This window comes from Amphibalanus amphitrite, unplaced genomic scaffold, assembly GCF_019059575.1.
Source record: "Amphibalanus amphitrite isolate SeventyFive unplaced genomic scaffold, NRLGWU_Aamphi_draft 000033F_arrow, whole genome shotgun sequence".
NCBI classification, from domain to species: domain Eukaryota; kingdom Metazoa; phylum Arthropoda; class Thecostraca; order Balanomorpha; family Balanidae; genus Amphibalanus; species Amphibalanus amphitrite.
The window spans coordinates 1007226-1032857 of record NW_024881529.1 but is presented as its reverse complement, the minus strand read 5'-3'; the positions used below and the strand labels follow the sequence as shown (position 1 = coordinate 1032857).

General features: G+C 48.9%; 1 protein-coding gene across 6 annotated transcripts in view; it reads right to left on the bottom strand.

Annotated features, from left to right (window-relative positions):
- The window catches only part of LOC122369233 (Ca(2+)/calmodulin-responsive adenylate cyclase-like), a 144293-nt gene that overhangs the window by 116123 nt on the left and 2538 nt on the right, over positions 1 to 25632 (bottom strand). For all 6 annotated transcript variants that reach the window (XM_043343808.1, XM_043343834.1, XM_043343817.1 and 3 more), the window contains exon 2: positions 9368 to 10023. In XM_043343808.1, the coding sequence (XP_043199743.1) occupies positions 9368 to 9934 (567 nt within the window). In that variant the 5' untranslated portion in view covers positions 9935 to 10023. The remainder of the gene's footprint in view (positions 1 to 9367; positions 10024 to 25632) is intronic.

Below are 25632 nucleotides of genomic sequence, written 5' to 3'. Positions count from 1 at the left end.
TCGCGGCTGGCACAGCCAACCTCAAACACATACTGAATGCGTGAGATGATGTTTTTCGTACTCCAGCGTAGATGGGTAGCCACCCATCTACTAGCTACCCATCTACGCTGGAGTACGAAAAACATCATCTCACGCTCTCAGTCCCAGCGGATAAAAACAACACCTAAGAATGATCCGCATAAAACTTGGCAGAAAGCTCGTTAAAGTACTTGGTCTGTATAGCTCAGAGGTAGAGCATTGGAGCGCTAATCCAAAGGCCCGGGGTTCGAATCCCCGTACAGCCCAAATCTTTAACGAGTTTGCAAAAAGATGACGGATGTCATCACTGTCAACCGTGGAAGCAGATTGGCTACCCATCTACGCTGGAGTACGAAAAACACGGTCGTCAAGTTAGATGTAAGTGAATCCTAATCTATAATCTAAGATTCGGAATCAGGTGAGCCCCTACGATTTGGACCAAACTTGGTCAGTAGATAGTACGTAACGTCCTGATTACGATGCACCCAAAATCTAAGCTCGGCCCGCCATATTTACGAAGTTACGGATGTTTGAATTTCAAGGTCATTCGAGAGAGCCCCTGCGATTTCCGTCAAAATTTGTGTACGGACACTCTATATGCTCCTCATTACGAATATCACAAAATTTAAGCTCGGCCCGCCATATTTACGAAGTTACGGAGGTTTGAATTTCAAGGTCATTTGGGTGAGCCCCTGCGATTTCCGTCAAAATTGGTATACGGACATATTACATCCTCCTCATTACAAATATCATAAAAGTTAAGCTCGGCCCGCCATATTTTTCAAGTTACGGAGTCACAAAGTTACGGAGTTTCAAGGTCATTCGGAGAGCCCCTCCGATTTTCGTCAAAATTTGTATGCGGACACATTACATGCTCCTCATTACGAATATCGTAAAAGCTAAGCTCGGCCCGCACTATTTCAAAAGTTAATGAGGTTTGAAACTCACTGAAATTCAAACCTCAGTAACTTTTGAAATAGTGCGGGCCGAGCCTAATTTTTATGAGATTCGTAATAAGGAGCATGTAATGTGCCCGCATACAAATTTTGACGAAAATCGGAGGGGCTCTCCGAATGACCTTGAAATTCCGTAACTTTGTGACTACGTAACTTGAAAAATATGGCGGGCCGAGCTTAACTTTTATGATATTTGTAATGAGCAGGATGTAATATGTCCGTGTACCAATTTTGACGGAAATCGCAGGGGCTCACCTAAATGACCTTGAAATTCAAACCTCCGTAACTTCGTAAATATGGCGGGCCGAGCTTAAATTTTGTGATATTCGTAATGAGGAGCATCTAGAGTGTCCGTATACAAATTTTGACGGAAATCGTAGGGGCTCTCCCGAACGACCTTGAAATTCAAACATCCGTAACTTCGTAAATATGGCGGGCCGAGCTTAGATTTTGGGTGCATCGTAATCAGGACGTTACGTACTATCCACTGACCAAGTTTGGTCCAAATCGTAGGGGCTCGCCTGATTCCGAATCTTAGATTATAGATTAGGATTCACTTACATCTAACTTGACGACCGTACGAAAAACATCATCTCACGCTCTCAGTCCCAGCGGATAAAAACAACACCTAAGAACATACTGAATGCCGTTCACAGGACGACACCAACCACAAACCGATTTTGGGCTAAGGTAGGTCGAGGCTAAACGGATCAATATTTCTCCGTTTGTAAAATTGACTAACGAAGCATATAAAATATACATGATAACATACAAATGCAAAATATACACAAGAAGAAAGGGCAGAAAAATGATGAGCCAGTGACCAAGCACTGTTCAGCGTCGCTCTCGACATAGCCATGCAATGTGGCAGTTCATCTCTATGCCAATTGCCCATGAAGGAGTCTTGAAGCCCTACATTCCCAGGAGAGTGTCACGACGAAATGATGTAGGTACCGGTAAGCGGCAAGCGGCCTAGCATACCGTAATGGTTTGCAATATTTAAACATAGCAGCCGAGGACTGACCAACGCAAATTAAGCTCCGAACATAAAGCGGGGGCTGGCCAGTGCAGAAAAACATCATTGTGGCCAAGGCTTGGTAAATTGATTCTATGCGCAAAAGGGAGCGTTCATATTTTTTTTCCCCAATTTTAATGAAGACTATGAAAGACAGGCAGTGTGAGCTGTGAAGGACACAACAGTGCAGTCACCATTTAATTACAAGCAACGGCATCAGCGGCATGGGGGAGGCCAGATGTTATCCTGACTAGACATAACGCCACCGTCGAAAGTGACATTAACGATTTGCTTAAACCCATCGACGAGCCCAGGGCTGGTTCAGGGAGACCTCTACACACCGCAAGGTTGATGTCAGCGGCTGGAGTGCTAAGCCGTTTTACACAATCGACAGGAGCCAAGTGTGACAGCACTTCGCAAAAAGGCAGGAACAAAGCCGCTGCAGCTGCTGCAAGGGATATATCCGTTTCCGCGATCTTGTCACGCCACCAGCAATTGATCAGATCATTATAAATCAGCGCTCAATTCACATCACTCTGGCCACAGAAGTGGTGCGCAGCAATTCGAGGATATTTAATGGGAGATATGGATATCGAAGGTTACAAGTCATACTCCGTATCGTACGTATGCTGGGGTATTTTTATGAGCACAAACCAGTCTCACCATCAGCCAGGTGTATTTCACTGTAAGGTCTCGCTGATAAGACCAGCCGTAAGGAGCCGGGTGGGCTGAGAAAAATTGTGGTTTACTGGCGTCAGAACAGGAGGGCATGCTGACTTTTAAATGGTACGCTATGCCAAGCAGCCATTCAGAAGCTTAGGTATATGCAGATTCTAAGGAAGTGGCTCCATTTGAGATTAATAGATAAGTGGATAAAAAGGTACTTAGATCATGAACAATGATGGTTTATTTGAATATCTATTAGCATGTTTGTGCTCATGATGCAATACATGTATTTTCATATTGCAGCATTCAGCATGCGAAATGCCCAGTTTACCCTTTTAGCCAAACCCCATTGCCCGAGCTTTTTACGAAAACAATACTGAACAATGCATTTTTCCAAACTCTGTTCGACTGAGGGCGAAGAAAGAACACGAAAGGCCAATTTATTTCCGCACGGGTCAGGACTGAAAAGGTAAAACAAAAGCACAGCCAATACAGAGCTTGAACTGCACACTTAGTCACGTTGCTCAGTTTTCCTTGTCAGAAATGTTGTTGAAGCACCTCTAATAAAATGTACCAAGTATGCATATTTGCATGGCATTCAGGCATCGTCGGCTAACAAAACCGGAGCACGGAACAATTCACTGTCAAGACTGGCCATTGTTCCTTTTGTCATCAATCGTATGCGATCGATGAGGGTCGGCACCCCTCCCCCTCGCGATCCTCCTACTGGAGGATCCCTCCCGCCGCCATTCGAGAAAGAAGAGCAGCGATTCTGGTGAGAGCCCTCCCGAGGCCTGCCGCGAACGGGATCGCCCGGTCCACCACAACAGACACATAAAGAGGCATTAGCTGCGCGACCGTCGATGTTTTCGCAGCCGGAGCCAAAAATCGAACACCACAAACCCGGGCTTTGAAGAGGAGCTCGCTCTTTGGCGTTATCAGTTCCCATTCAGCGCCCGAAGTATGACAACAGGATTAGGTTTAGATGATAAAAGTGGACTTTTAGAACGGAACCAATCGGTATTAAATATCACCTTTAGATGGGATGGAATTCTATAGGTATTTCTATCCATTCTGTCCATCACCGACAGTAGCTGTCAGACATCCCCCAGCAGATAGTCACTAGATGCGACTGCGACGTTCGACTGCGAAAAAAGTTACTAGCTTGGCAAACATTACAAATCAACATGGTCTATCAGCATCATTGACGTCTCTCCCTACCGATCGTGGCGGCGCGTGCGTCAGTGACGTCTCACCAGTTTGTTTCATAGCGACGTTCCATGAGTGCATTTGGATCCAGTCACCTCCCTCGCCTCCTCCACCGGTGGATTTAATACTGACGTCCGTCACTGACAACACTGACAGAACGAGCGGCGCGATCCGGGAGGTCAGAGGTTGACTGGCAGGGCCACCTCCTTTCAGACCACCCACCGGGCCGTCAGATCATATTCCGTTGGACCGCCGACCAACGGACCACCTCTTATTGGACCAATGATCATAATTCATAATACCACTGACGATCGGACCCATGCCTATCGAACCATGGCCATGGATGATCGGACCATGGCCAATCGGAATACCACCCGTTTGCCCTGTCGGACAACCAACCGACGGATCACTTCTCGTACAAACACCGATCATCACTTGCACCTCCATACGTACGAGTATAGAAAGTTACACCACTGATCATCGTGTACCATATCGTCCATCGTGCCCCCACCTGGAAGACCACCGCCCGTTATAGGTCCCGCCTCCGGCCGAGCAGGGCCGTCGCTGTGGCGCCAGGCAGGCGGCACACCGCCCTCCGCCCTCCCACGACCCACAGCCATGGAGTAACGAACGATACGGCCGTCAGTCAGTGGCCGTTTCGCCCCGCCGCCGCGCCCGCCCGGTCCGCCCGCCCGCTCCGGTTCGCCCCAGCTAGCCCGGTCGATGCTGAACGGTCCGGGACCGACCACGGTTGGCGGTCCACTAGTCCGTCGGTCCTTTGGTCCACTGGTCCGTCGGTTCACTAGTCCACTGGTCCGTCGGTTCACTGGTCTACTAGTTCGCTGGTCCACTAGCCCACTGGTCCGTCAGTTCGCTGGTTCGCCGTCGGTCCCATTCAGTCGTGACTGCGCGGCCAGCGGACCGGCACGCGACTACGGAGGGGGAGGGGAGGGAGGAGACAGACAGGAGAGAGAAGGGTAAAGGAGTGGGAAGGGGAGGAGTTATCGCGTGTCTAGCAAGCCGACCGACGGGAATTGACTCGCAGTGGGTGGGAATAGCGATAAGACGGCACGCCCGGCTCAAAAGGGCGTTACAGCAGAACCCGAGGGCAGTTAAGCCTTCGACCTAAAGAAGCTCTTCATAACAACCAGCTCAAGATCAAGTCTTGTTGATTACCGGCAGCTGAATTGGATCACCTGAATCTGAAGAATAAAAGCTGACTTCACTTGTCTGTTTCTATCACCATAAGCCATTCGATTTGTAGCAGCATTGATTTGGTCTGTAGACCGGTCACAGGCTGACCTAAATCTCCGGCAGATGAAAAGGTTCTCCAGTGGGGCGCGGGCCGCCATTATACATCAGCGAACAATGGGAGTGGTGGGCGGCCCGGGCGGCCCTGCCCACCCTCAGAACAGCCGGGCCCAGTGGCAGCTGGGAGCAGAGCCACGGTCACCCAGTCCCCCCGGTACCGATAGACCAGTGCAGACAGCTGATCTTATATGTGACTTACAGAGTTACAACCGACTGGCAAAAGTCAGCGTGGCGCCATGAAAGTCTACCGATTAGGACTGGGAAGCGAGAGCTGTTATCTATTTTCCTGTATACCACTGAACCTGGCGTGGCACCAGCTCGGGAAATAGATAAGAAGTTTTCACACTCACTGAACGTAAAGGAAAAAAAGGTGACGCGATAAGTGCTCCTTCCTAATCACACAAGATCGCGTTACCCGCAGCCGGATACATCAGCGAAAAGGGTAAATATAACCGGTTCTAAAAATACAGGCAACAAACTGCATCATTGCACAGACTAGGCCATCGCTGCTGAATATAAATGGCTAGCAACATCACTTCAATACAGAAGAGCCTCCACGGCTCAGTCAAATGAAGTACAGAAATAACTTCAAATGCTTCAAAAAGCCCATCACGTCTTCCGCCGCCAACTCATACCCATTTACTGTCGCCCTCTGCTCACAAACAGCGCACATGTGTCTCTGGTGGGCAGTCATACTTCCGTCAGCCACGGGTCACATTCTCGCCAGCCCGTCACCCGCCCGGTACAGTCCGTCAGTCGCCCGGTACGGCCCGTCAGTCGGCCTGTACGGCCCGTCAGCCCGCCCGGTACGGCCCGTCACCCGTCCGGTACGGCGCGTCAGCCGTCCGGTACGGCCCGCCACCCGCCCGGTACGGCCCGTCAGCCGTCCGGTACGGCCCGCCACCCGCCCGGTACGGCCCGTCAGCCGCCTGGTACGGCCCGCCACCCGCCCGGTACGGCCCGCCACCCGCCCGGCCCGGGTCGCGGCGCTCGCCAGCTAACCGGCCTGTGTTTACGCGTGTGCGCCGGTTAATTTGTCGGCTCTGTCGGCGAGCGGCCGCCTGCCAACGTAGACAGCCGAGCGGCGCGTCTGATGAGATGGATGGCATGCAGGCCTGTCCAAGGCCTGGATTCTGACCAGCCAAACGCGGGACCCCGTCCTGCAGGTCAGTGCAACTCAGGCCCGACCCGGTCTAGCAAGTGCCCAAAAAGGTTCGACCCAAGTGCCATCTCAGTCCAATTGACTTCCAGTAAAAAACCTATAGCTCACAACTCAGCCCAGTCGAAACCACAGGTCAGCGAAGCACTATCCACCCATCCACAGTTACGGCCACAGCCACAGCCACAGCCACAGCAATAGCCACAGCCACGCCCGCAGCCACGGGCCCACAACCACGCCGCAGTCCATCTCGCTCAAACACAGGTATGTCAACACCAACGCGTAGCTGCAGCTGTTCCTGTCAGTCACTGTGCCAGGTAGAGATATCAGGTGCAAATGAATTGGCAACGGCTTCCACGCCTCACCAACCAGCTATGTTTAGATGATTAATGAAGTAATGACTAAAAGTACAATATTGTTTGAAGACGACCCAAAGAAATGCATACCAAATGTAAGACAGCGTTAAGGTAGACGTAAATAGCTATAGAGCCGAGCTGGCACGATTTAGAACGCTCCAGTCGAACGCGACGTTTAATGACTTCAGCACGATTTAGTGCAGTGAGCATTCCGTTCGTCTCGGGTGCGATCAACGTCTGCTGGAGACGCTAATAAGACCGCAGTGATTGGTTGAGTGCTGCTGCTCGAACCTCATCTGTCCGTGTTTTACTTGACAAATAATGGGTGTAGTAAAGAGTGTAGACAAAGCGTTAGGGGTTTACTAGCACGCTGGTATGAGGGTCAATGGGTGGTGGTGTCTCCCTTACAAGGTCAGGCAGTCTGAGGGCCTAAGTGGCGTGGACGACCACTGGAGAAGCCGGTCCAAACGCCCCACTGAGGCAGGTCAGATCAATCTGGCTTCACCGCCGTCCGCTCGGCGATTTGTTCGACCTTCTCTCGGCACCACCAGAGTTGGCAGAAGAGGCAAAAATTACTCCGACCGACTTCAGCGCGGCCGGCCGCCGACCAATTAAACTGCCTCAGTTAGGTCCGAAAAGGTCAGCACCCGACGGGGGAAAAGTCAGCACCCAACTAATCACGCCGCTTCATTATCGCAGCGGCCGGTACCCCGCGAACGATGGGCCTGGTCGAGGAGGCAAGTGGCAACAGCGGCCAGCACGGCAGAGGGCCGGGGACAGCCCGCGCCCCTGCTGGGAGCGCCGCTCAGGTGGAAACCGCGTCACTGACAGGTGGGACTGATTGATGGGCGAGTTTGACGGGCCGACACCACCACGGCGGCGGATTGGTGGCCGTCAGATCGCCACCCGGAGACTGCCAAATTCGGCAGCTGGCTCCGGATGGGACCACATCCGGGCTCCAGCCAAAGCCAAACGACAGGCGCCAGGGAAAACACATGCGTCCACGGAGACCGCAGTCCACCCCACCGACCGTCACAGTGATACCACGTGAGAGAAGGAAATCAAATATTACGGAAAAACTTACGGAAGGTAGTGTGCAAATGGAAGAGAGGAGACACGGACCCAAGCCAAACAAATAAGCAGAATAACCACCTTCACGTGACTACAGACCACTGCACAGGGTAAGTGTGGGAACTGTGAACGGTTCTTGCCACAGAACAAACTAGAAGCATCCGCGAACAGATAGTTATGCACGACATAGGCCCCACTTGCAGGCGGGGGCCAGCTCACAGGCACCCTCATCCCGATACACGGACGTCTGTCGTCCAGTCGTCTCTCAGTCAGTGTCACACGTCTCCCTTTTCCATCCCCCTCAGTCACTCAGCCCCCCCCCCCCCCCACCCACACACACACATACCATTAGAGGTGGAAATGACTAACGTTTTCCAAAATCTTGACTAATGACTGACTAATGACTAATGACAATTTTGGTTGACTGACTTTTGACTGACTAAATTTTCGTCTCAAAAAGCTTGACTGACTATTGAATGACTATTTTTTTATAACGCTACTTTTCTTGATTTTGACTAATATTTGACTAAATTTCGGAATTTGCTAGCACTGCGTAAATAAAAATCTGCTGATACGCTAAGAAATATAAACGATGACCAACACCATGTTTTTATTTTAGTGTTTGTTCCATTCAGCATTTCAGAGCATGTGACCTGTGATGTTTGACCACAATGAGCGCAATCAGCAATGAACAAAGCAGTGCAATCAGCAGCTGGGGATGTTGCCCACTGGCGGATCCAGGGGGGACATTTAGGACCATTGCCCCCCCCCCCAAGCCCGTTTGCCCCCCCCCCCAAAAAAGACCCGAGTTTTAATATTACGCCTATGGCGGTGGCGGCGCATGGAAAGAAAGGGGTCATTTCGGCCATTTGCCCCCCCCCCAAAAAAAAAACGTCGGGCTGGATCCGCCAATGATGTTGGCCATGGTGGGCACTGGGCCAACGACATTCTATGCCTGGCTGAAACGATTACTGTTAAAAGTACAGCCTGTGGCCGTTTACAAGTTACGCATCAAAGCGCTTCTAGACGTCCGATCGACACCGGAAAAAAACACCAATCGATCCCAAATTTTATCCCTAATCATTTTATGGCCAACGCAATGCGAAGCGGGCGCAAGATATGTCGGCCGTTACGACGCCTGGTTCGGGAGATAACAGGGGGAGGGGTAAAATTTACCCCCCCCCCCCCCAGTCGGGCGCGTTCGGGGGCGACCCCAGTGGAGCGCGGGCTAAGTCACCTCACGAATTACGACAAATTAGTCGACTAATATGCAACAAAATCATTGACTAATGACTGACTAATGACTAACAAATATTTTGGTTGACTGACTTTTGACTGACTAAAAAAGCGCTTGACTAACGTTAGTCGACTAATTTTTGACTAATGACTAACATTCATTTCCACCTCTACATACCATACCGTTCACCCCTCCCCTCCCCACTGGTACTGACCTACCGCCAGTGTGGGTCAGTTACCTCTGTGACCCTTCTCTCAGTTCCCTTCCTTTCCTTTCTTCTCCCTTCTCCCTTCTCCCCTCTCTCCCTCTCCCCTTCCCTCTCCCTCTCCCTCTCCCTCTCCCTCTTTCCCCCCTCTCCCCGTGACTGACCTGCTGCCAGCGCTGATCCGGAAACTCGGTGACGCAGAGGACGCTCACCACCACGTGCACCAAGGGAAGGAGCACACCGGCCGCGCACGTCACCCACACACGGATCGGCAGCATCGCGTACAGCACAAACACCGTGAACGCCACGTGCCACACACCGTCAGCCAGCGTCCACCGGCCGGCCGATGGCACGCCGAAGCTGACCGGTAGGGAGACCACGCAGAAGAGCGCGCTGCTCGCCAGAAGCACGTAGCACAGGCCGAGCAGGTGCGGGTCACGCATCCAGCGCGTGCTGCTATATACGAGGAGACCGACAAACAGCGCCGCCATGAGTAGGTAGTAGACGAGTGGGGCTGACGCGGGAGCGCCGTGACCCAGCGCTAGCACCCCCAGCAGAGTGCACAGGAGGATGTAGAGCACCAGAGCGCCGCCGATTGAAGAGCGCTGAAGCTTGACGATGTAGCGCTGGTAGAGAGCCTCCAGCTCGTCGTTCTCGAAGCGGTGCCGGTTGAGAAGCCGTGCGAACGCTGCCTTACGGTGGGAGCTCATCGCCTTCACACTGTGGTCCATGGTGGCGGTGGCAGGGGCGGTGGGCGGTGGCGGAGGCGGCGGAGGCTGGGTCGGTGGCGGTGGTGGCCGCCGCCCCGGTTATAACATGTCTGCCGGACAGAGAAACATGCCGTTAGTACAATGTCAATACAGAATCAAGAGCTACATGTGCAGCTGTGATTAACTAGCGAATAAAAGACGCTGAGACCGCTTAAATCACTGCTCTTGCACGCTGCAACAATTCAAATGTGACGTGCAGGCATTACGCGATGATGTTCGCCATTCCGATGTTGAAATTAATAGACCATCAAAGAGAGACCTTCCACATAGCCACATAGCCATCCCCATCCACAAACGCAAGCTTCCACCGAGCCTTTGTCGCGATGGGCTTCGATCCTGGACACTATTCGGACCAGAGAACTGTGATAAAAATGTCATTAACCCGCGAGTTGCTGGGGGGGGGGGCGTTAAACGCCCCCACTTTTTTCGCCGGGCCATAGCATAAAAACGGCGCGCCGCAGGCGCGCCAAATCTTGGATACCTGTAGGGAATTGATTGAAGTGTATTGTGACAAAGTTTCAAAAAAATCGGTCGGGGAATTTTTAAGATATCGAAGTTTTAGTGACGTCATGATTTCTGAGTTTTCGGCCAAAAACGGCATATGTTCAAAAAATCATATAAAATCACAGAATAGACATACAGACATGCCGTAAACGTCATTAGACTGCCAATACCATGAACAATCAAATGGCTATCTTCGATTATTGATTATCGTTCCGCATTTTCCATAATCTTGAACTGAATCTTGGCAACTTCTCGTGACTACTTCACGACCATGATACATGCATTTCTTAAATTGAACTTTTTTAGCCAAACACGCACACATATGATAAAATGAATGTCACCATCGTGTTCTACGCTCCAAATTACCCATAAAACATGTGTCACAGGCTGTGAATATCAGTTTTGATTTTCGGGGATATGTGCCTACCCGGTTGACCTGACCTTGACCCTGACCTATGCTTTACTGACCCCTACATGGAGCTGACACTCTTGTAGGCCTTATATGATGGATTGTGCACCGTTTTGACAGAGTTTATGACGAGAGGCGCCCATTGCAAAGTCCTGAAGTCCATGCTACTGAAAGCCCGATTTCAGGTGTTTGACCTGACCTTGACCCGACCTGTGACCTCAAAATTCAGCGTTAAAGTACTCATCTGAAGCGTCTCGTCGCGTTCTTTCGTTTGCCGTCTCGTGCGTTTCGCTGCGCCTATTGGTTCTCGAGTTATCGGCTGGGGGCGTTTAACGCCCCCCCCCCCCCCCCCCCCAGCAAACGGTGGGTGGCGAAATACCCCAGCAATTGCCGGGTTAACATCAAAAGCTGCAACTGCGTACCTTTGCCACGGTTACCGAGTACCTATCACTATCAGTAGCAGCGAGTAACCAAACAGTGGTAAATTCATTTAAAAACAACGAATCTATTACAAACAAAAACCCATGGTGGAAAACCTATTACCGATATATGAGCCGGAGTCCGCCCACGACTTAAAGAGAAGCATAAGTAAACAGAAAATAGACATATCTAAAAATAGAGGTTTATTACACATAACGTGAAACCGCATAGATGAATGCCAATTTCGCAGCTTTGCTGAGTCTCTGACTGTGGCTGCGGACCTGTGGCTTCGCTATCTGTGGATAAGAACGTGGTTTGTTGCAGTGGCTGTGGCTCAGCTGTGTTTGTATTTGGTGCACTGGCTATGGCTGGACTGTGACTGTAGTTGCGAGCTTGCACCGAGCTAACACTTGACTGAGCATGGCAGTGTGGAGGTAGGATTGGCAATGAGCTGTGAGATATCAAAACTAGAACGGGTTCATTTCATTAGTTTTGCCAACTGGTCTTGTTAGCACGTCATAAATCTATATAACCACGATATCGAGTGAACTTTAAAGGAAAGCCAATCAAATATCCAACAGTCCCTTACTTCACAAGTTCATCATAGTCATCAAGAACTCAATGTTTTCAACGACAGTGGCACATCTAAATAATCGTGGACATTGAAATGTCGGGAGACGTCTCTGGACGCCCGTAGTTAGGAAAATCGCGACTCGCTTGCAGCTCATGATGGCCATGAACAGCCCATTAGGCCCGACAAACGAGCGAGTGGACTCGGGCGGGCCGAGGCGATGGGACGTAACTCCTGACAAAGTGTTCACTGCTCAGTGTTCGGACTCGTCCGCGCTGCTGCCTGGAGGCAGGCGGCGATGGTGAAGTCTTTCTACGAATCTGAGACGGTATGGATCACTACGAGTTGGTAACACCAGCTTACTACAACTGTAGATCCGTGTGCAGATGGATAAGAAACTCTAGAAAATGCGTAACAGGTGTCCCTCGCTCGTGTTTGATCCTGCCAAGAACAAACAACTGCACGAATAAAGCACACATGTTGCTTCCGAGAATGAAGATGTCTGTATCTAAATCGGTGTCATAAATTTCATTGAAATTCACAGCGGCCGTGAAGCCACTTGGTGCTACCTGGGTGACATGCTATACCGATGAAAGGCGCTACCGAAACTGCACTGTTGCTGCTGCTACGGACGCCTCGCCCTCTTGCCTCATCGGGAAGCACTAGGAAACGTAGGGAACGTCGGACGAACGCAAGTGGCACAAGCGGAAATACCTTTATTTCGCCTCCAACAGGCAGCCTCAGCAAATATCAAATTTGACTTCGTGTCACCATTTACTTGAACTTATGTACTAAGTGCATATGCCAACTTACTTAGTGTATGTACTTTTACCGCCAGGCTGATGACCATCCTTCAGTTATAACGTCCCATGCCAATGGCCCTGAATTCTAGGTTTGAGCCCGGACAAGACCCTAAATTATCGAAATACCGTACAAAATGAGATACGCTGTCAGCGCGAGACATGCGCAGGATCCGTTCTATGACCTCGAATGGGAGACGGCTCCAGTCGGTACGGCTCTGGGTCAAGGCTGCGATCAGTCATTACCTGTCGCCATCAGCGGGTCATTAATTATCGTCCCGCGGGCCCGCCCGCCCCGCCCCACGGGCTGGTGGACCGCGCAGGTGGCGGTGAAGAGACAGTTCCGATGGCACGGTCAGGATGGTCGGCAGACAAGTACAGGAATGGTGGGCAGCCTGAAGGAGGTTTGAGAGATGCAGGTGCATATCTAGTTTATCTAAATTATTTAGTTTATTTGAATTATTGAAAGATGGGTATTTCGGAGGAGCCATACTCATAGAACGAAGCAATACCTCTCAAGTAATTAAATGCCGTATTTGAATTTTAAGCGTACCTACTTGAAGGAAAAAATGTTGCGGAGAGAATCATGACAACAGAGCTTTTCTTTTCAAAAGGGCTCACTTTTCAGTATCTAAAACGCATTGCATTTCATAAATCAGGACCTGTTTGCCAATATTTCCACCATGGAAAATCATATCTTCAAAACAAGCATGCAAAAAATACGTGTTTCCACAAGAAGTCAGTGCTTATTGCAATTCTGAAATGGCATGTTCAATGTTCATTTCCGAATAACACGATGAAGCATGTTGTTTGCCATCTCATATGTACGATCAGGTAGCACGGCAGCCAGTAGCCATGTTCGAACACGCTAACCTCATCGGGTAAGCCCGTCCTCACTGGGAGCAGGACGGCCGCGAATGGAGCAGTGCTGTTTCACCTCGCTCACGTAAGGAGAGACATCATCATTCCGCTACTATGTAGTTTCAGTCCTTAGCCTCAACTACGGTGACTTTACTACGCTAACAGTATGGCCAAAGCACTCCCAGCTAACTCGCGATTACCCACCTTATCAAATCAACTAAAACGTCGTAAATCTGCTTTATACGAAAAAAGCGCGTCTTTTCCGCAGGTCATACCGTGCGGTCACCACCCTCCGCTGCAGCGAGAGCCGGCCTGGACCACTGAGGACCCCATCCCCGCCGGGTACTGCGGTATGTGACGAGTTTGGACCGGCGATGACGCCAGACATGACCTCACCGCGCCACCGGCGGCGGATCCGTCAAACGACACCCCGCACATGTGGCGCGGACGGTAGCATCGCAGCCGAGCGGCAAGACAGGCGAGCGTCAAGACAGCCGAACGGTAAAGCAGGCGAGCGGTAAGCCAGGCAAGTGGCAAGACAGGCGAGGGGCAAAATACCTAAACGGCGGAGTAAATGGCGTTAGGTGAGGACGGGGATAGGCCAGGCGGGCACTCAAGGAGCTGAGAGAACATTTCGGTATCAGGAAAAGGCAGGGCAGTGGTGTAAAACAAGGCAGCACAAGAAAAGGCCTGGGCCGAACATCGAAGGGAGCACCGCGACAAGCTTCGACAGGAGAAGGTATCAGTGCAGCGGGCAGCGAGGCAGAAGGAAAGCGAACTAGTGCACGAGCAAAACAGCAGCAGGGCAGGCTTGGTAGAGATGTGGCGAGCATGAGTGCCAGATGCCGTGCAGGTTCACAGTTCGCGGAAACTCCCTCTGTTTGGTGTCTCGCGGGCACTTGTGTTCAGCCAGCCGGTCACAGCGGGAGGCGACGCGGCACTCAAAGCACGCCTCCGCGGGAACTGCTACCCCGCGGTGTCATAGGCCGTGCAAACATGCAAACACACTTCGGTGCACACACAGCAAAGCCGAGCAAAAGTGGTTTGTCGTTTAAAATATTCCGGACATGGGAGTGCGGTTAATGTCTGCAATGCAAAATCCTTCACCGTTAAAGCGGTTTGATGTTTCAGTAGGAAGTATACAAGATGCTTCAGCCGAGGGGCCGCAAATTATCAACAAAACTAAATAAAACGGCATCGACAACAGAACTTATCTGTTCCGATGGTAATGTATCATTCAATCAGAATTCGTTTCAGTACAGTTCAACGGGTATATTGTCATTGGCTATCAGCCTAAGTTCCAGAATGCGCCGCCTAAGAGTTGTACACTGTACAGTACCGATTTCCAAACATCCGGGAGGTTGGATGGTAACACGACTCCCTCATCAGTTTATGTTCTTACTTCGTGCTTCCGTTCACTTACACTAAAAAGGCAAAGCTGAGTGTGTGGCGCTGCCTTTTATGACTGGGCGGAACAAAGGAGACACATTCTTACACCAAATACGCTACTGTCAGTCCCATTTTCCTCCCTATTATCATATCACGTCATCAACACGTAACTCCTAATCCACTGTAATAGCACCGAACAGTGAATGCAAAAATAGAAAACCCGCCAAGCCGGCACCAGCCAAAGTCACAAACACACACCACAGACACAGCGAGTGAGCCAAATCAAATAAAACACCCTGGCTCGCACTCGGCATTTCGTGCACGAGATTGTTTCTCTGAGCGACAGGACCGCAGTGCGAACACTGAACAACAGTCCACCCCGTGCCGCAGCTCGTGTCTGCCGGTGTCTGATGACCGGTGACCGGGTCTAATGACCGCACTGATGACCCCGACACGCTGTCGTAAAGCGGCACCGGCCGCCACGAGCTGCGCCCCGGGACAGGACGGCGGGTCACTGAGGTGACCTCACCGCCGGCTGACCGGCTATAGCCGCAGTAGACGGCCAACGGGACGGCACGGGTTAGGACGGGGGGAGGATCAAGGCAGAGTAGAATGGAACAGAGAACAGTATGGGAGAGAAGAGCAAGAAGGGTAGTACAGGACAGAGAAGAGCAGGCCAGGACGGTGCAAGGCAGGAGAGGAAAATACAGGACAGGAATAAACCAGCAAAGAAGATGGAAAGAGCCAGGGTAAAGGCAAAATGACAGCAGAGAGCAAAGCGTGCCAAACAGGAGCAGAGGTATAGAAGAGAAAGCAAAACAAGATCGGACGAGTTGAAGCAGGGAAAGAGGGCACAAGACCAGCCATGGACAAGGCAGTGGACGATATTTGGCCGGCCCGCCCCAGAATCTCTGACATGGGCGCCACTCATGACCAGATCAGCCAAATCACGGCCCCATGCTGTTATTGCTCTCCGCCCTGATTCTGGAGCGACATTCGATCTCCTGCCGTTACAATTTCCGTCCAGACGGCCGCTCAGCTGCGCCCCTCCCTCCCTCCATACCGAAGTTTCAGCTCCGAGGAAACGGCTGAATTGTTTACGTCCGCTCGGTAACGGTGGTTCTGGGGCCGCCACTCGCAGTTTCATAAACAGGACACAACTCTTACCCCGTTTACATGAGTCAGCGAAAATGACGTTTAGAACGGATATTTCCGTTTAGCGAAAAGTGCGCAAGTTTCGACTCATGTAAACTGGTTTGGGCGCGCAAAAATGACGATTACGCGGAACGGAAATATCCGATGAATTAATGGGAAATATCCGTTTAGGACGTCAGGCCTAAACGGATTTTTTGCGCATCTAGCAGAAAATGACATGAATATGCATGTTTTATAGATGAAATTTTTTAGTTTACACATCAAAATACATATTTATCTTGAATGGTAGGTCTAATGACAATGAAAAATCCACTTTTTGCCCCTGATTTCGCGCCATTGTGTCAGATTCATAAAGTACCTACATAAGTGTTGAGAGGAACGTCCTATGCTTCAAAAGGGAAGCATTCTAGTTTATGGGTAATTTCCATATTTCTTAGATTCAACAATCAGCGTTCAATTCCAGGGCAACCAACAGCCTTCCCAGCCAGTCGCTCCCTATAGCCACTTGGAACAGCATGCTAGTGCCATTTAGTGCTTGGTACACTGGATATGGTGCTTGATTTATTTTGCTTTAGTACCTAAATACTCCCAAACAATTTTCTCTACCTAGGTACTTCAAACTTCCTAGCAGTGATTCAGATAACTTATGCTTCAGCGAACAGCCACCAGACGGCAGGGCACGCTGGCTGGTTGGGACAGTAACTTGGCTGCATGCCAAAATGTACACAAGACACAAGCCAAATTTACTCAGTGATACTGGCATCTGCCCCTCCCCCCCCACCTATATTTAAATGTTCACCTTATTGTTCCAAAGAAGTAGATTCTTCAGTGGTGGGAAGGTCTCTGAAAGTTTGGTTAATCTCGGATGGTGGAAGCAGGCAACTGGCAAGTTTTGTGGAATTTGTAGAATCATACATAACCTTACCTACCAACCTAACTTTCAACCTACCATCCTACAAACACACCTACATGCCTACAACCTATTATACCAAACTACTTCCTACAAATCTACAAGGTCAACCAACCTACCAAACCACATAGGTACCACTCGGACTTCATCTTCACATCTTACCTGGTGTGATTGAGAGTGGATTATTCTATGCATTTTGAAAAATGCACTGATAGTGTCTTAAAGTTTGGTGGTGAGGAGATGTAATTTCTGTTATGACTAAAACACATGGAAATGATGGATACTGTGTTGCACGCACCCGACAGTCAAGCAATGCACCCACAGGTCACATCTACTACACAATTCACCTAGTACTGATCTGACCCATGGCCCTGTCTTTGAAGAACTGAGCAGCTAAAAGCAAAAAATGAAAATAGAATGCTGGAATATTCAAGTGCTTCAAATCTGTCAACTAAAAATGTATACACAATCCCGCACCACCCACTTTCATACCAATGTTTTCTGAAGTGTGGCACCATCCTGCACATCCTTTCATGCATTTTCATTTTGTCAACTTACTGGAGGTCCATCATGATGAGCTATGACTATTATGAGCTGTTTTAGCCTTTTTCTGAAACCAAAAAGACTTTCAATGTAGATGTGCTCTTCAATGTTGTCCAAAACCTCAATTGTTTACTTGCTTTCTGACAATTAATCACACTTCTTTTACAGCACACAAGTAAAATAATGGCTTGTGCCATGATTATTTCCAATTCTACATACAAAACTTTTAAGAATCAAGTAAATTAAGCCTAAAACAAGCACAAATAATGCTTGATAGGAGCTGCGCCAGACATGTAAAAATGCGCAAAATATCCGTATTTTTCGGGCTGCCGGCGTAAAGGGAATTATCCGTTCCGGAACGGATTTTTCCGATAAGGCTCATGTAAACGGGGCCACCGAAACGCATTTTTCCGTTCCCTGGCTAATCGGATATTTCCGTTTAGGGCTGAATGACTCATGTAAACGGGGAGTGAGTCATGCCAGCTACGATCGGCTAGAAGATCACCGCAGGAGAAACGCAACGACTCTCCAAGATCACCCACCGGTGGTCAATGTCAATCGTATTGCATTGTATCGTATTGTATTGTATTGTCAATGTAAGGCAATTGGTGGGTGGGTTAGTGTGGCCAGGAAACAAAACAGTATCAAGGTAATTAAAAAAAACTAATTAAAAATGGTAAATGAACCGGAGCTTCTGTAAAAAATAACTGCATAGTCTCCTTTGAAAATCAGCCTACATTCGAATAAATGACATCAATTCGCGAGGCACTATAAATGATCTTAACTGATGTTAACTCGAAGTTCGTTATGCGTGCATAAATTGTGTAATGTAATGCAAATTAACTAAAATCTCTGTAAAGATCTCATAATTCAGTTTGCATACATGTAATACAAAGTCATTAAAACTTGAAAAACTCACATAGCTTCACGAATGCCAGGTATGGATATTGTATACCTATTAAACCAAAAGCGCCAGGGCCTCGTTTCATAAAACTCTGCCGTAACTTACACCTTTCCGTAATTCACACCCTTTCAAACTACGGAGCGCAAATAAATCCGTTTCACAAAGCCACAACTGGAATTGTTTACACCTCCGTAACTAAGCACATTTGCGTAGTTACCGTAATTTATCAAGCGTCCTACAAATTACAATTTCATGTCAACACTTATTTTTTTTACGAGAATTTATAAAACAATTATGTTGAATTTAAATCTTAAAAATTATGTATGAAAAAAAACAAAATTGATATTGATGACCATCCTTTATTAAAACAATATATTAAAAACAGCAGAAAGCCAGCTAAGCAGAAGTGCCTAAATACGAAAGTGGCGCGGCGCGGCGAATAAACAAAATTCCGATAGTGGCCACAAAAAAGCGACTGGTACAGAAGATTTGCAGTTTCTTTTTCTCATTTTGGCTGTTCTTTCTTCCTCACCGGGCTCAACATTATAAAATATATTAAAAATTAGCTTCGAATCTTCACATTAATTCAAAATCACGCAACATTTTTGTGCGTAGTTTACACCACTGATATCAAGAGCTTGATAAAATATTCGGCGTTAATTACGTCGTTTTATGAAACCCAAATGGCATCAATTGGTCCGGAATCGAGCATTTGCCGTAAATGAAGCTCCGTACTTTCGATGGCGTGAATTACTCCGGTCTCCGGCTTTATGAAACCGAATTGGCATCAAATACGCCAAATCTGGCATAATTGACGGAACGCCGTAAGTAATTCCTTTTATGAAACGAGGCCCAGGAATCGATTGTTCCGACTTGAGCGCCTTCAGATATCATTTTGAAGGTTCCGTTTGACTAACTTTAATGTATTACCCTCGGATTGGAAGCCCCAGTATATTTGTCAGCAGGCTAGTCACAACTTGATGAACCTACAAAAATGCCGTCCCCGTCTGTGACTCCAACCGAATACCAGCGAATGCGCAATCATATTCGGCTCCTTTGCTAGCGTATCTTGCTCACAGATTGCTTATCTTTGCATCTACAACGCTGCTCCTTTTTATCCGCATCCACTCAATGTCGCTGTCCAATCATAAAAACACCGCAAATGCACACATTCAGGCTGTTTACATAAGCAGCGTAACATAAAATCCAAGATGGCATTGCAAAGAGGACAAAGTGCGGCCTGTCATCATTACTTTGCCAAGTCCTCCAGAAGTTGTATTGCAGCTCCAAATTCGTTGGATGCAATAACAGACATAAAAGACACCTGCACTTGAATGTACTTTCGAATAGACTGTCAGCGCCGGTACATGGTTTATCCTCAAGAAAGGCAGAAGAAACAAAAAAACATGAAGTAAATTTTTAAAGTTAAAAAGTTTATAGTTTTTATACTTTATAGTCATCGGTTTAGCTCGATGGCGGCCATAGACGATCATTGACATTTCTTGGAAGATCTTTTACAAGTATCCACCTTATACCCGACCAACGGCCAATAGCTCTTTCCAGACCCGTGAGAGGGCAACTATTCAAATTGTCACCTTTACCGTTTACGCATTGTTCTATAATTAAAAGAAAATAGCCCGATCATCCGAATGTGGTTGCCGATCCTGGTAAATATTGAGGGTAGCCAGATTCAGAAAGAAATCCGTCGGAGTTAAAACGGACTTCACAAACATCGGCCACTTATCGAATCTCTGGTCTGCGACTGTACGAATTCCCAGTTACCATCACACACGACGCTATCAACAAAATCCTATCGTAAGTCCTAACTTCGCTGTAGCGGGCAGATCCTCCAATGTTGACACGCCCAACTAAGCTGGACAAGTTGATACAAATCTGCCGCAGTTTGCAACTGACAGAACCCAGGCCCAGTTTCCAACCACCAACGGCACTGAAAACAAAGGACGGCGGTACAGACGGAAAACTCCGCCGGCCGTGCCCGCGCCCGTGCACACTCGGTAGCAGGAACTTCAGTCACACGCGAGCACCTCGCCCTGAAAACCCAACAGGGTGTGACGTCACGCAACTAAAGCGGATCATTTTACACACAGATTACCGGCTAACTCATTCAGCCACCATCCGGGCTGCATCAGGTCACCGGCACGCCGTGCTAAAACCCGTGCGTGTGTGAGCCAAGGCCGCGTCTGAGCGACTGAGCGCTGATTTTAGGCGGAGATGACCTATCACAAGATGGCGACTGTGTGATTACTATCCAGTCACGGGAGGGTGACAGTATGGCCATTGTTGGTCACGCCATGGGAGGACGCGGTGTGCATTTTTAGCGTTCAAGTAGCCTGTTACATGTCGTCATTGATCCATGTACGGGGACCCGCAGTTGCTACTGTACAGTGACCCTCAGTAAATTGTCCCAGCACCCTCACAGGGAACAACGATAAGCTGTCAGAGGTCACGCACAGAAAATCTCAGCTGCTCTTGTACAGGGACCGACAGTCGATATCAATGTTATCGGTTGTTACTGGACAGGACAGACGGTTAGACTTGGGGTTCGTGTACAGTAGCAACTGCGGGTCCCCGTACCGTAATGGCTTAGTAATGACTCCCATTCATTTTACCGAAAATGCAAGCGAAACGCCATGCAATGATCATTTTTCCTATGAGGAAGGCAAACATTATGTCAGCGTCACCGGTCACATTAGAGTTCATGAGACCCGTAAAGAAGCAAGTGATTTGTAATTTCTTCAGTATCAGCATCGTCTCAACGAGGCTGAGTGTCAGACACCGATAATCCCGTTATTGTAGGAGGAGAAATAGGCACTGGCGCGCACCAGTGTGTTATGCTTGTAATTGCTTCAAAATGGCAACTTTAGGCACACGCACTTGCATGCACAGACAAAATGACCTCAGGAAAATTTACTATGGCCAGCACATTGACTGTAGCAAACGAGACTAGCCAATCAGCAGTTCCCTAAAATAAGCAAAGATAAACCAACGACAGAAGAGCGCATGAACCTCAGCATTGGTGACAGAACTGGACGGCTGACGTGGTGACCGTGTCACCTTGACCTGACGGTGACAGATCGGTCCCGACTGTGACAGATGGGTCCATTTCCGACTGTGACCTGTCACAGCCAGACCCGGGTGATAGGGTCACGGACGTGGAGTGTCAGATAACGGTGGTCGACCGGTCACTCCTAGTTTTAAATGGATTTAAAGTCTTACTCAGAGATCCGTTTAATCAGGTTTAAACAGTCGCACTTGGTTTGTCGATCATATTTCGTTTATCTGTGAGAATATATATTTAGTTTTAAAAGAGGCGTGCTCCTTTACCGGTCCCAACAGTAGGTTACCAGCCTGACAAAACACAGCATGGCTCCTCAATCATGATTGGGTTAATACGGCCAGTCCCATTTTTCGTATGTGGCCGACTAATGGAAGTTGGAACTGATTCGCTTATCGGCGCTTTTACCCACACTGAAAAAAATTTTACTCACTTTTCTGAGTAATGACTGAGTTGCCATTTTGTCCAATGGTAAAACTCACTCTAAATCCGCGTACTCAGGTAAAACTCAGGGCGGAACGCAGGTAAAACTCGGGCAAAACTCATTGCAAGTGAGTAGCCTGTGAGTAACAAAGTGAGTTGCCATTTTGTCCGATGGTAAAACTCAGATAAAACTCAGTAAGTACTCATGCGTAACTCATGTCCTACTCAGACAACTCAGGCCAAACTCAGGTATTAGTAAGTCATTACTCATGAAAAACTAGGAAGTAACTCACATGTAACTCAGTTGGTACTAATGTATAACTCAGGTGGTAGTACGGCCATAACTCAGTTGGAACTCATCGGTTATTCAGTGAAAACTAGGGCTGTACTCAGGACGTACTCACATCGATAACTCATACGATACTCGGGTGTTACTCAGGCGCCGCCTGAAACGGCTGATCTGATTCGTTTTATATTGGCTCAAGCCAATGTATAGGCTCGCCGCCCATGATAACAGCTGCCGCATCAGCATTATGCAATATGCATGCATGATGCTGATGCAACAGCCACTACCAGGCAGCTAACCTATATATTGGGATTGGCCAATATATAACGAATCATTGCTAAAAACCAGCATAATATTTGTATTATACCATGCCCGACCAACGTCTAGTCTTGCACTATTCGCCCCAGCCCTTACAAGAAATACATGTTTGTAGAAACGGTCGCATTGCGCTGTATTTCAATTCTGACACTGGACACACGCTAAACTGCGTCGGGGGGGGGGGGATCGACTCCACGTCAGTTCAGCTTCACTCTTTTGCCAGCTTCTCGACCTCAGTCTTCGCGGCTACAGGTGGCTGGCGCTCAGCACTGAATGGTGTGTGGAGCACATGGATACACACAAACCACAGCGTGTTTCGCACTTTGTGCGCCGTTTGTTGACTGAGCACAAAGTGCGCCGTCGCCCACAGCAAAAGACTCCCTTCCAAACCATGGATCCCCACAAGACTTCCGTTCGCTCCACGATGAGGCGGCACCGTTCGTTTCCTTCGGACTTGTTATGATGGGGGTGATCCAAATTTTCGTTACCCGTGTACGCCACCACTGACGCCTTCTCCGCCAAGATGCAGAGGAGGCTCAATGGGCCGTTCCCTGAAAACACAATAAAAAAGTCAGATTTTCTTTTGCCAGTAAGAGAAACGGAAGTTATAGGGCATGCAAGTTGATTGAACTATCAAAAGTTATCAAGTTACTTCAGCTCAAAATTAATGTTAAACCGCGCCGTGCTGGTGCTCTGAGTTTACCGTGATGTACTGGGGGGGGGAGGGGGTCGTCTTCACGTCCCCTCTTCTAACTCGGCTGTTGGGCCACGTAGCGACACGCAGTAAGCGGCATTCGAAAAAGCATAAACAGATACAGGAAATACTTGGGTAATTTATAAGGTCAAGTCAAGTGCCAGGTCACCAGAGGTCAGGAAAGGCCAAATTTTGCTTATTTCAATATTCTCGAAAAACTGGTGCTTAACTCGGAACCAAAAGAGCCGTCCGCGGAAAAATGCAGTCAAAAGCTCTTTCGACGTTTTTTTTTTTTGCTGGCATTTGATCTCAGATTTGACCTCAGGTCAACAATTAAGCCTCCAGAGAGCAAAAACTCTAAAAAAGCCGTTTTTACGAAAATGTTTTCTGTAATACTTTCCACTCAAGAGTCACGACATTTATTTTGCCGTTAGCATAGTGTTCCTCTCGTCGGGACGAATGAACTATTATTAGACCTTGAAAGGCCATTTTTAAAACTTGACCTCAGGTTGACCTGACCAGGTCATGTTGCATATCAGTCGATCCAAACCGTCAAGCTGAACACATATGAGGTGTTTTATTGCACTAGCAAGTATATTTTATACATGCCGTAAGGTTGATACTTGAGACATGGGACAGTATCAAAAACGCTATAAAATGAAATCCGTTCGATATTTTTTTTTGAAATTTTACCTCAAACTGGTGTGAGATCGAGCGGTGAATTCCCTGAGCGAAAATGACAAAAATATCAAACGGTTTCCATGGCACGTTGGGAACGGTGCGATCGTCAGCGACCATTGAAATTTTTCTGATGTTAAGTCATTTGACGTGACCTGACCTTGAACGACCTGGGTCTAAAATTTCTTCATATGCAGAAAAAAAAATGTATGAGCAGGTGTGCCGAAAATGGTGGCGCTGCGCGCCGCCGTTCTTAGATATTCGCGAAAAACCTGAGGGGGCGGGGGGGGGGTGGAGGGCGTAAAACGCCACCCAGCACAGCGTGGGTCAAGGTGGGATGGTCACCTTAACAGACGGGTTTTAGTCTCGCAAAACACTTCCATGGGCGTCCAATATTAAAATCAGCTTGAAACAATCACATAAAATGTGTTATACTTAACAGTAATGGGAATAATTATGTCACGTCCAAACGCGTCTCGCCGCGGTATCTAATAATCTAATATGTAAGGAAGGTTGAAAATGCTCGCTGAAATAGAATAGTGTACGAAAATATGTGTGTAGCATTAAAAAAAAACAGTCGGAAAAAATAATAACAGTCGGAAAAATAATAATCACAAACGAGACAAAAGAATCTTAAACGGTTCAGCGAGCGGAATTAAGACCATGGGCTCCACCACCGGGGGGGGGGAGGGTACGGGGGACGTGTCCCCCAATATTTTACATTTTTAACATTGTGCCTATGGGTGCTGCATGGAAAGAATCGACTTCAAACAACCTTCGCCCCCCCCCCCAAAAAAAAAAACATCGGGTCGTGACGGAGTTCTTGTTTAAAGAAGTAAAAACAGGGGCGTCGACGCGTAAGGAAAACTGGTCAGACTTTTTCTCGGGGGGCCCCCACCGGTGGGGGCCCCCAGGGGCCCCCACCGGTGGGGGCCCCCAGGGGCCCCCGTGGCCGCAGCAGGGGCCCCTGGCAGGGGCCCCCGTGGCCGCAGCAGGGCCCCCCGAGAGCCCTTGAACAGGGGCCCCCCGCGGCCGCAGAAGGGGACCCCGCGGGCCGCAGCAGGGCCCTGCGGTGTCTAGCAGGGCCCCAGAGGCGCAGCAGGGCCCCCGCGGTCTCTAGCAGGGCCCCCCGAGCCGCAGTGGGGCCCCCGCGGTCTGCAGCAGGGGCCCCCGCGAGCCACAGCAGGGCACCGCCTAGTCGAAAAAGTGGTCCGACTAGTCGGAAAAGTCGGACCGGTGTCGACGCCCCTGAGTAAAAAGGGTCAAATGAACGTTCTTTTAGGATAAGGAAAACATTATCCCACAAACATGTTTTCTTAAATTTAAATATAACATAACTCACCTCTTCTTTCTCGAACTATGCCGGGTAGGTATCCCTAAGTTTCTCGATCGATCTGCTCCGCCGTTCACGGTTGGCACCGACCTCCTGACGCCGGCGGGGAATGTCTGATGGTCCATCCGTTCACCTCCCTGTTCTCCGCGGCGCATGCAATTGATAAAAGCTTCATCGACAATCACCGAGCTCTTCACAGATAACTTACCCATCCATCCTTCGCTGCACGCCTTCCCCGCTCCTGCACTCTCCTGCACTATTTCACAATAGCCTAAACAATTCAACGTGAACTACGCGAGTCACCGCGCCACAACGGACTGAAGCGCGCGCCGCGGTTTTCGAACGCAACGGCTATAATACTCATCACGCGAACTCACGCATCACG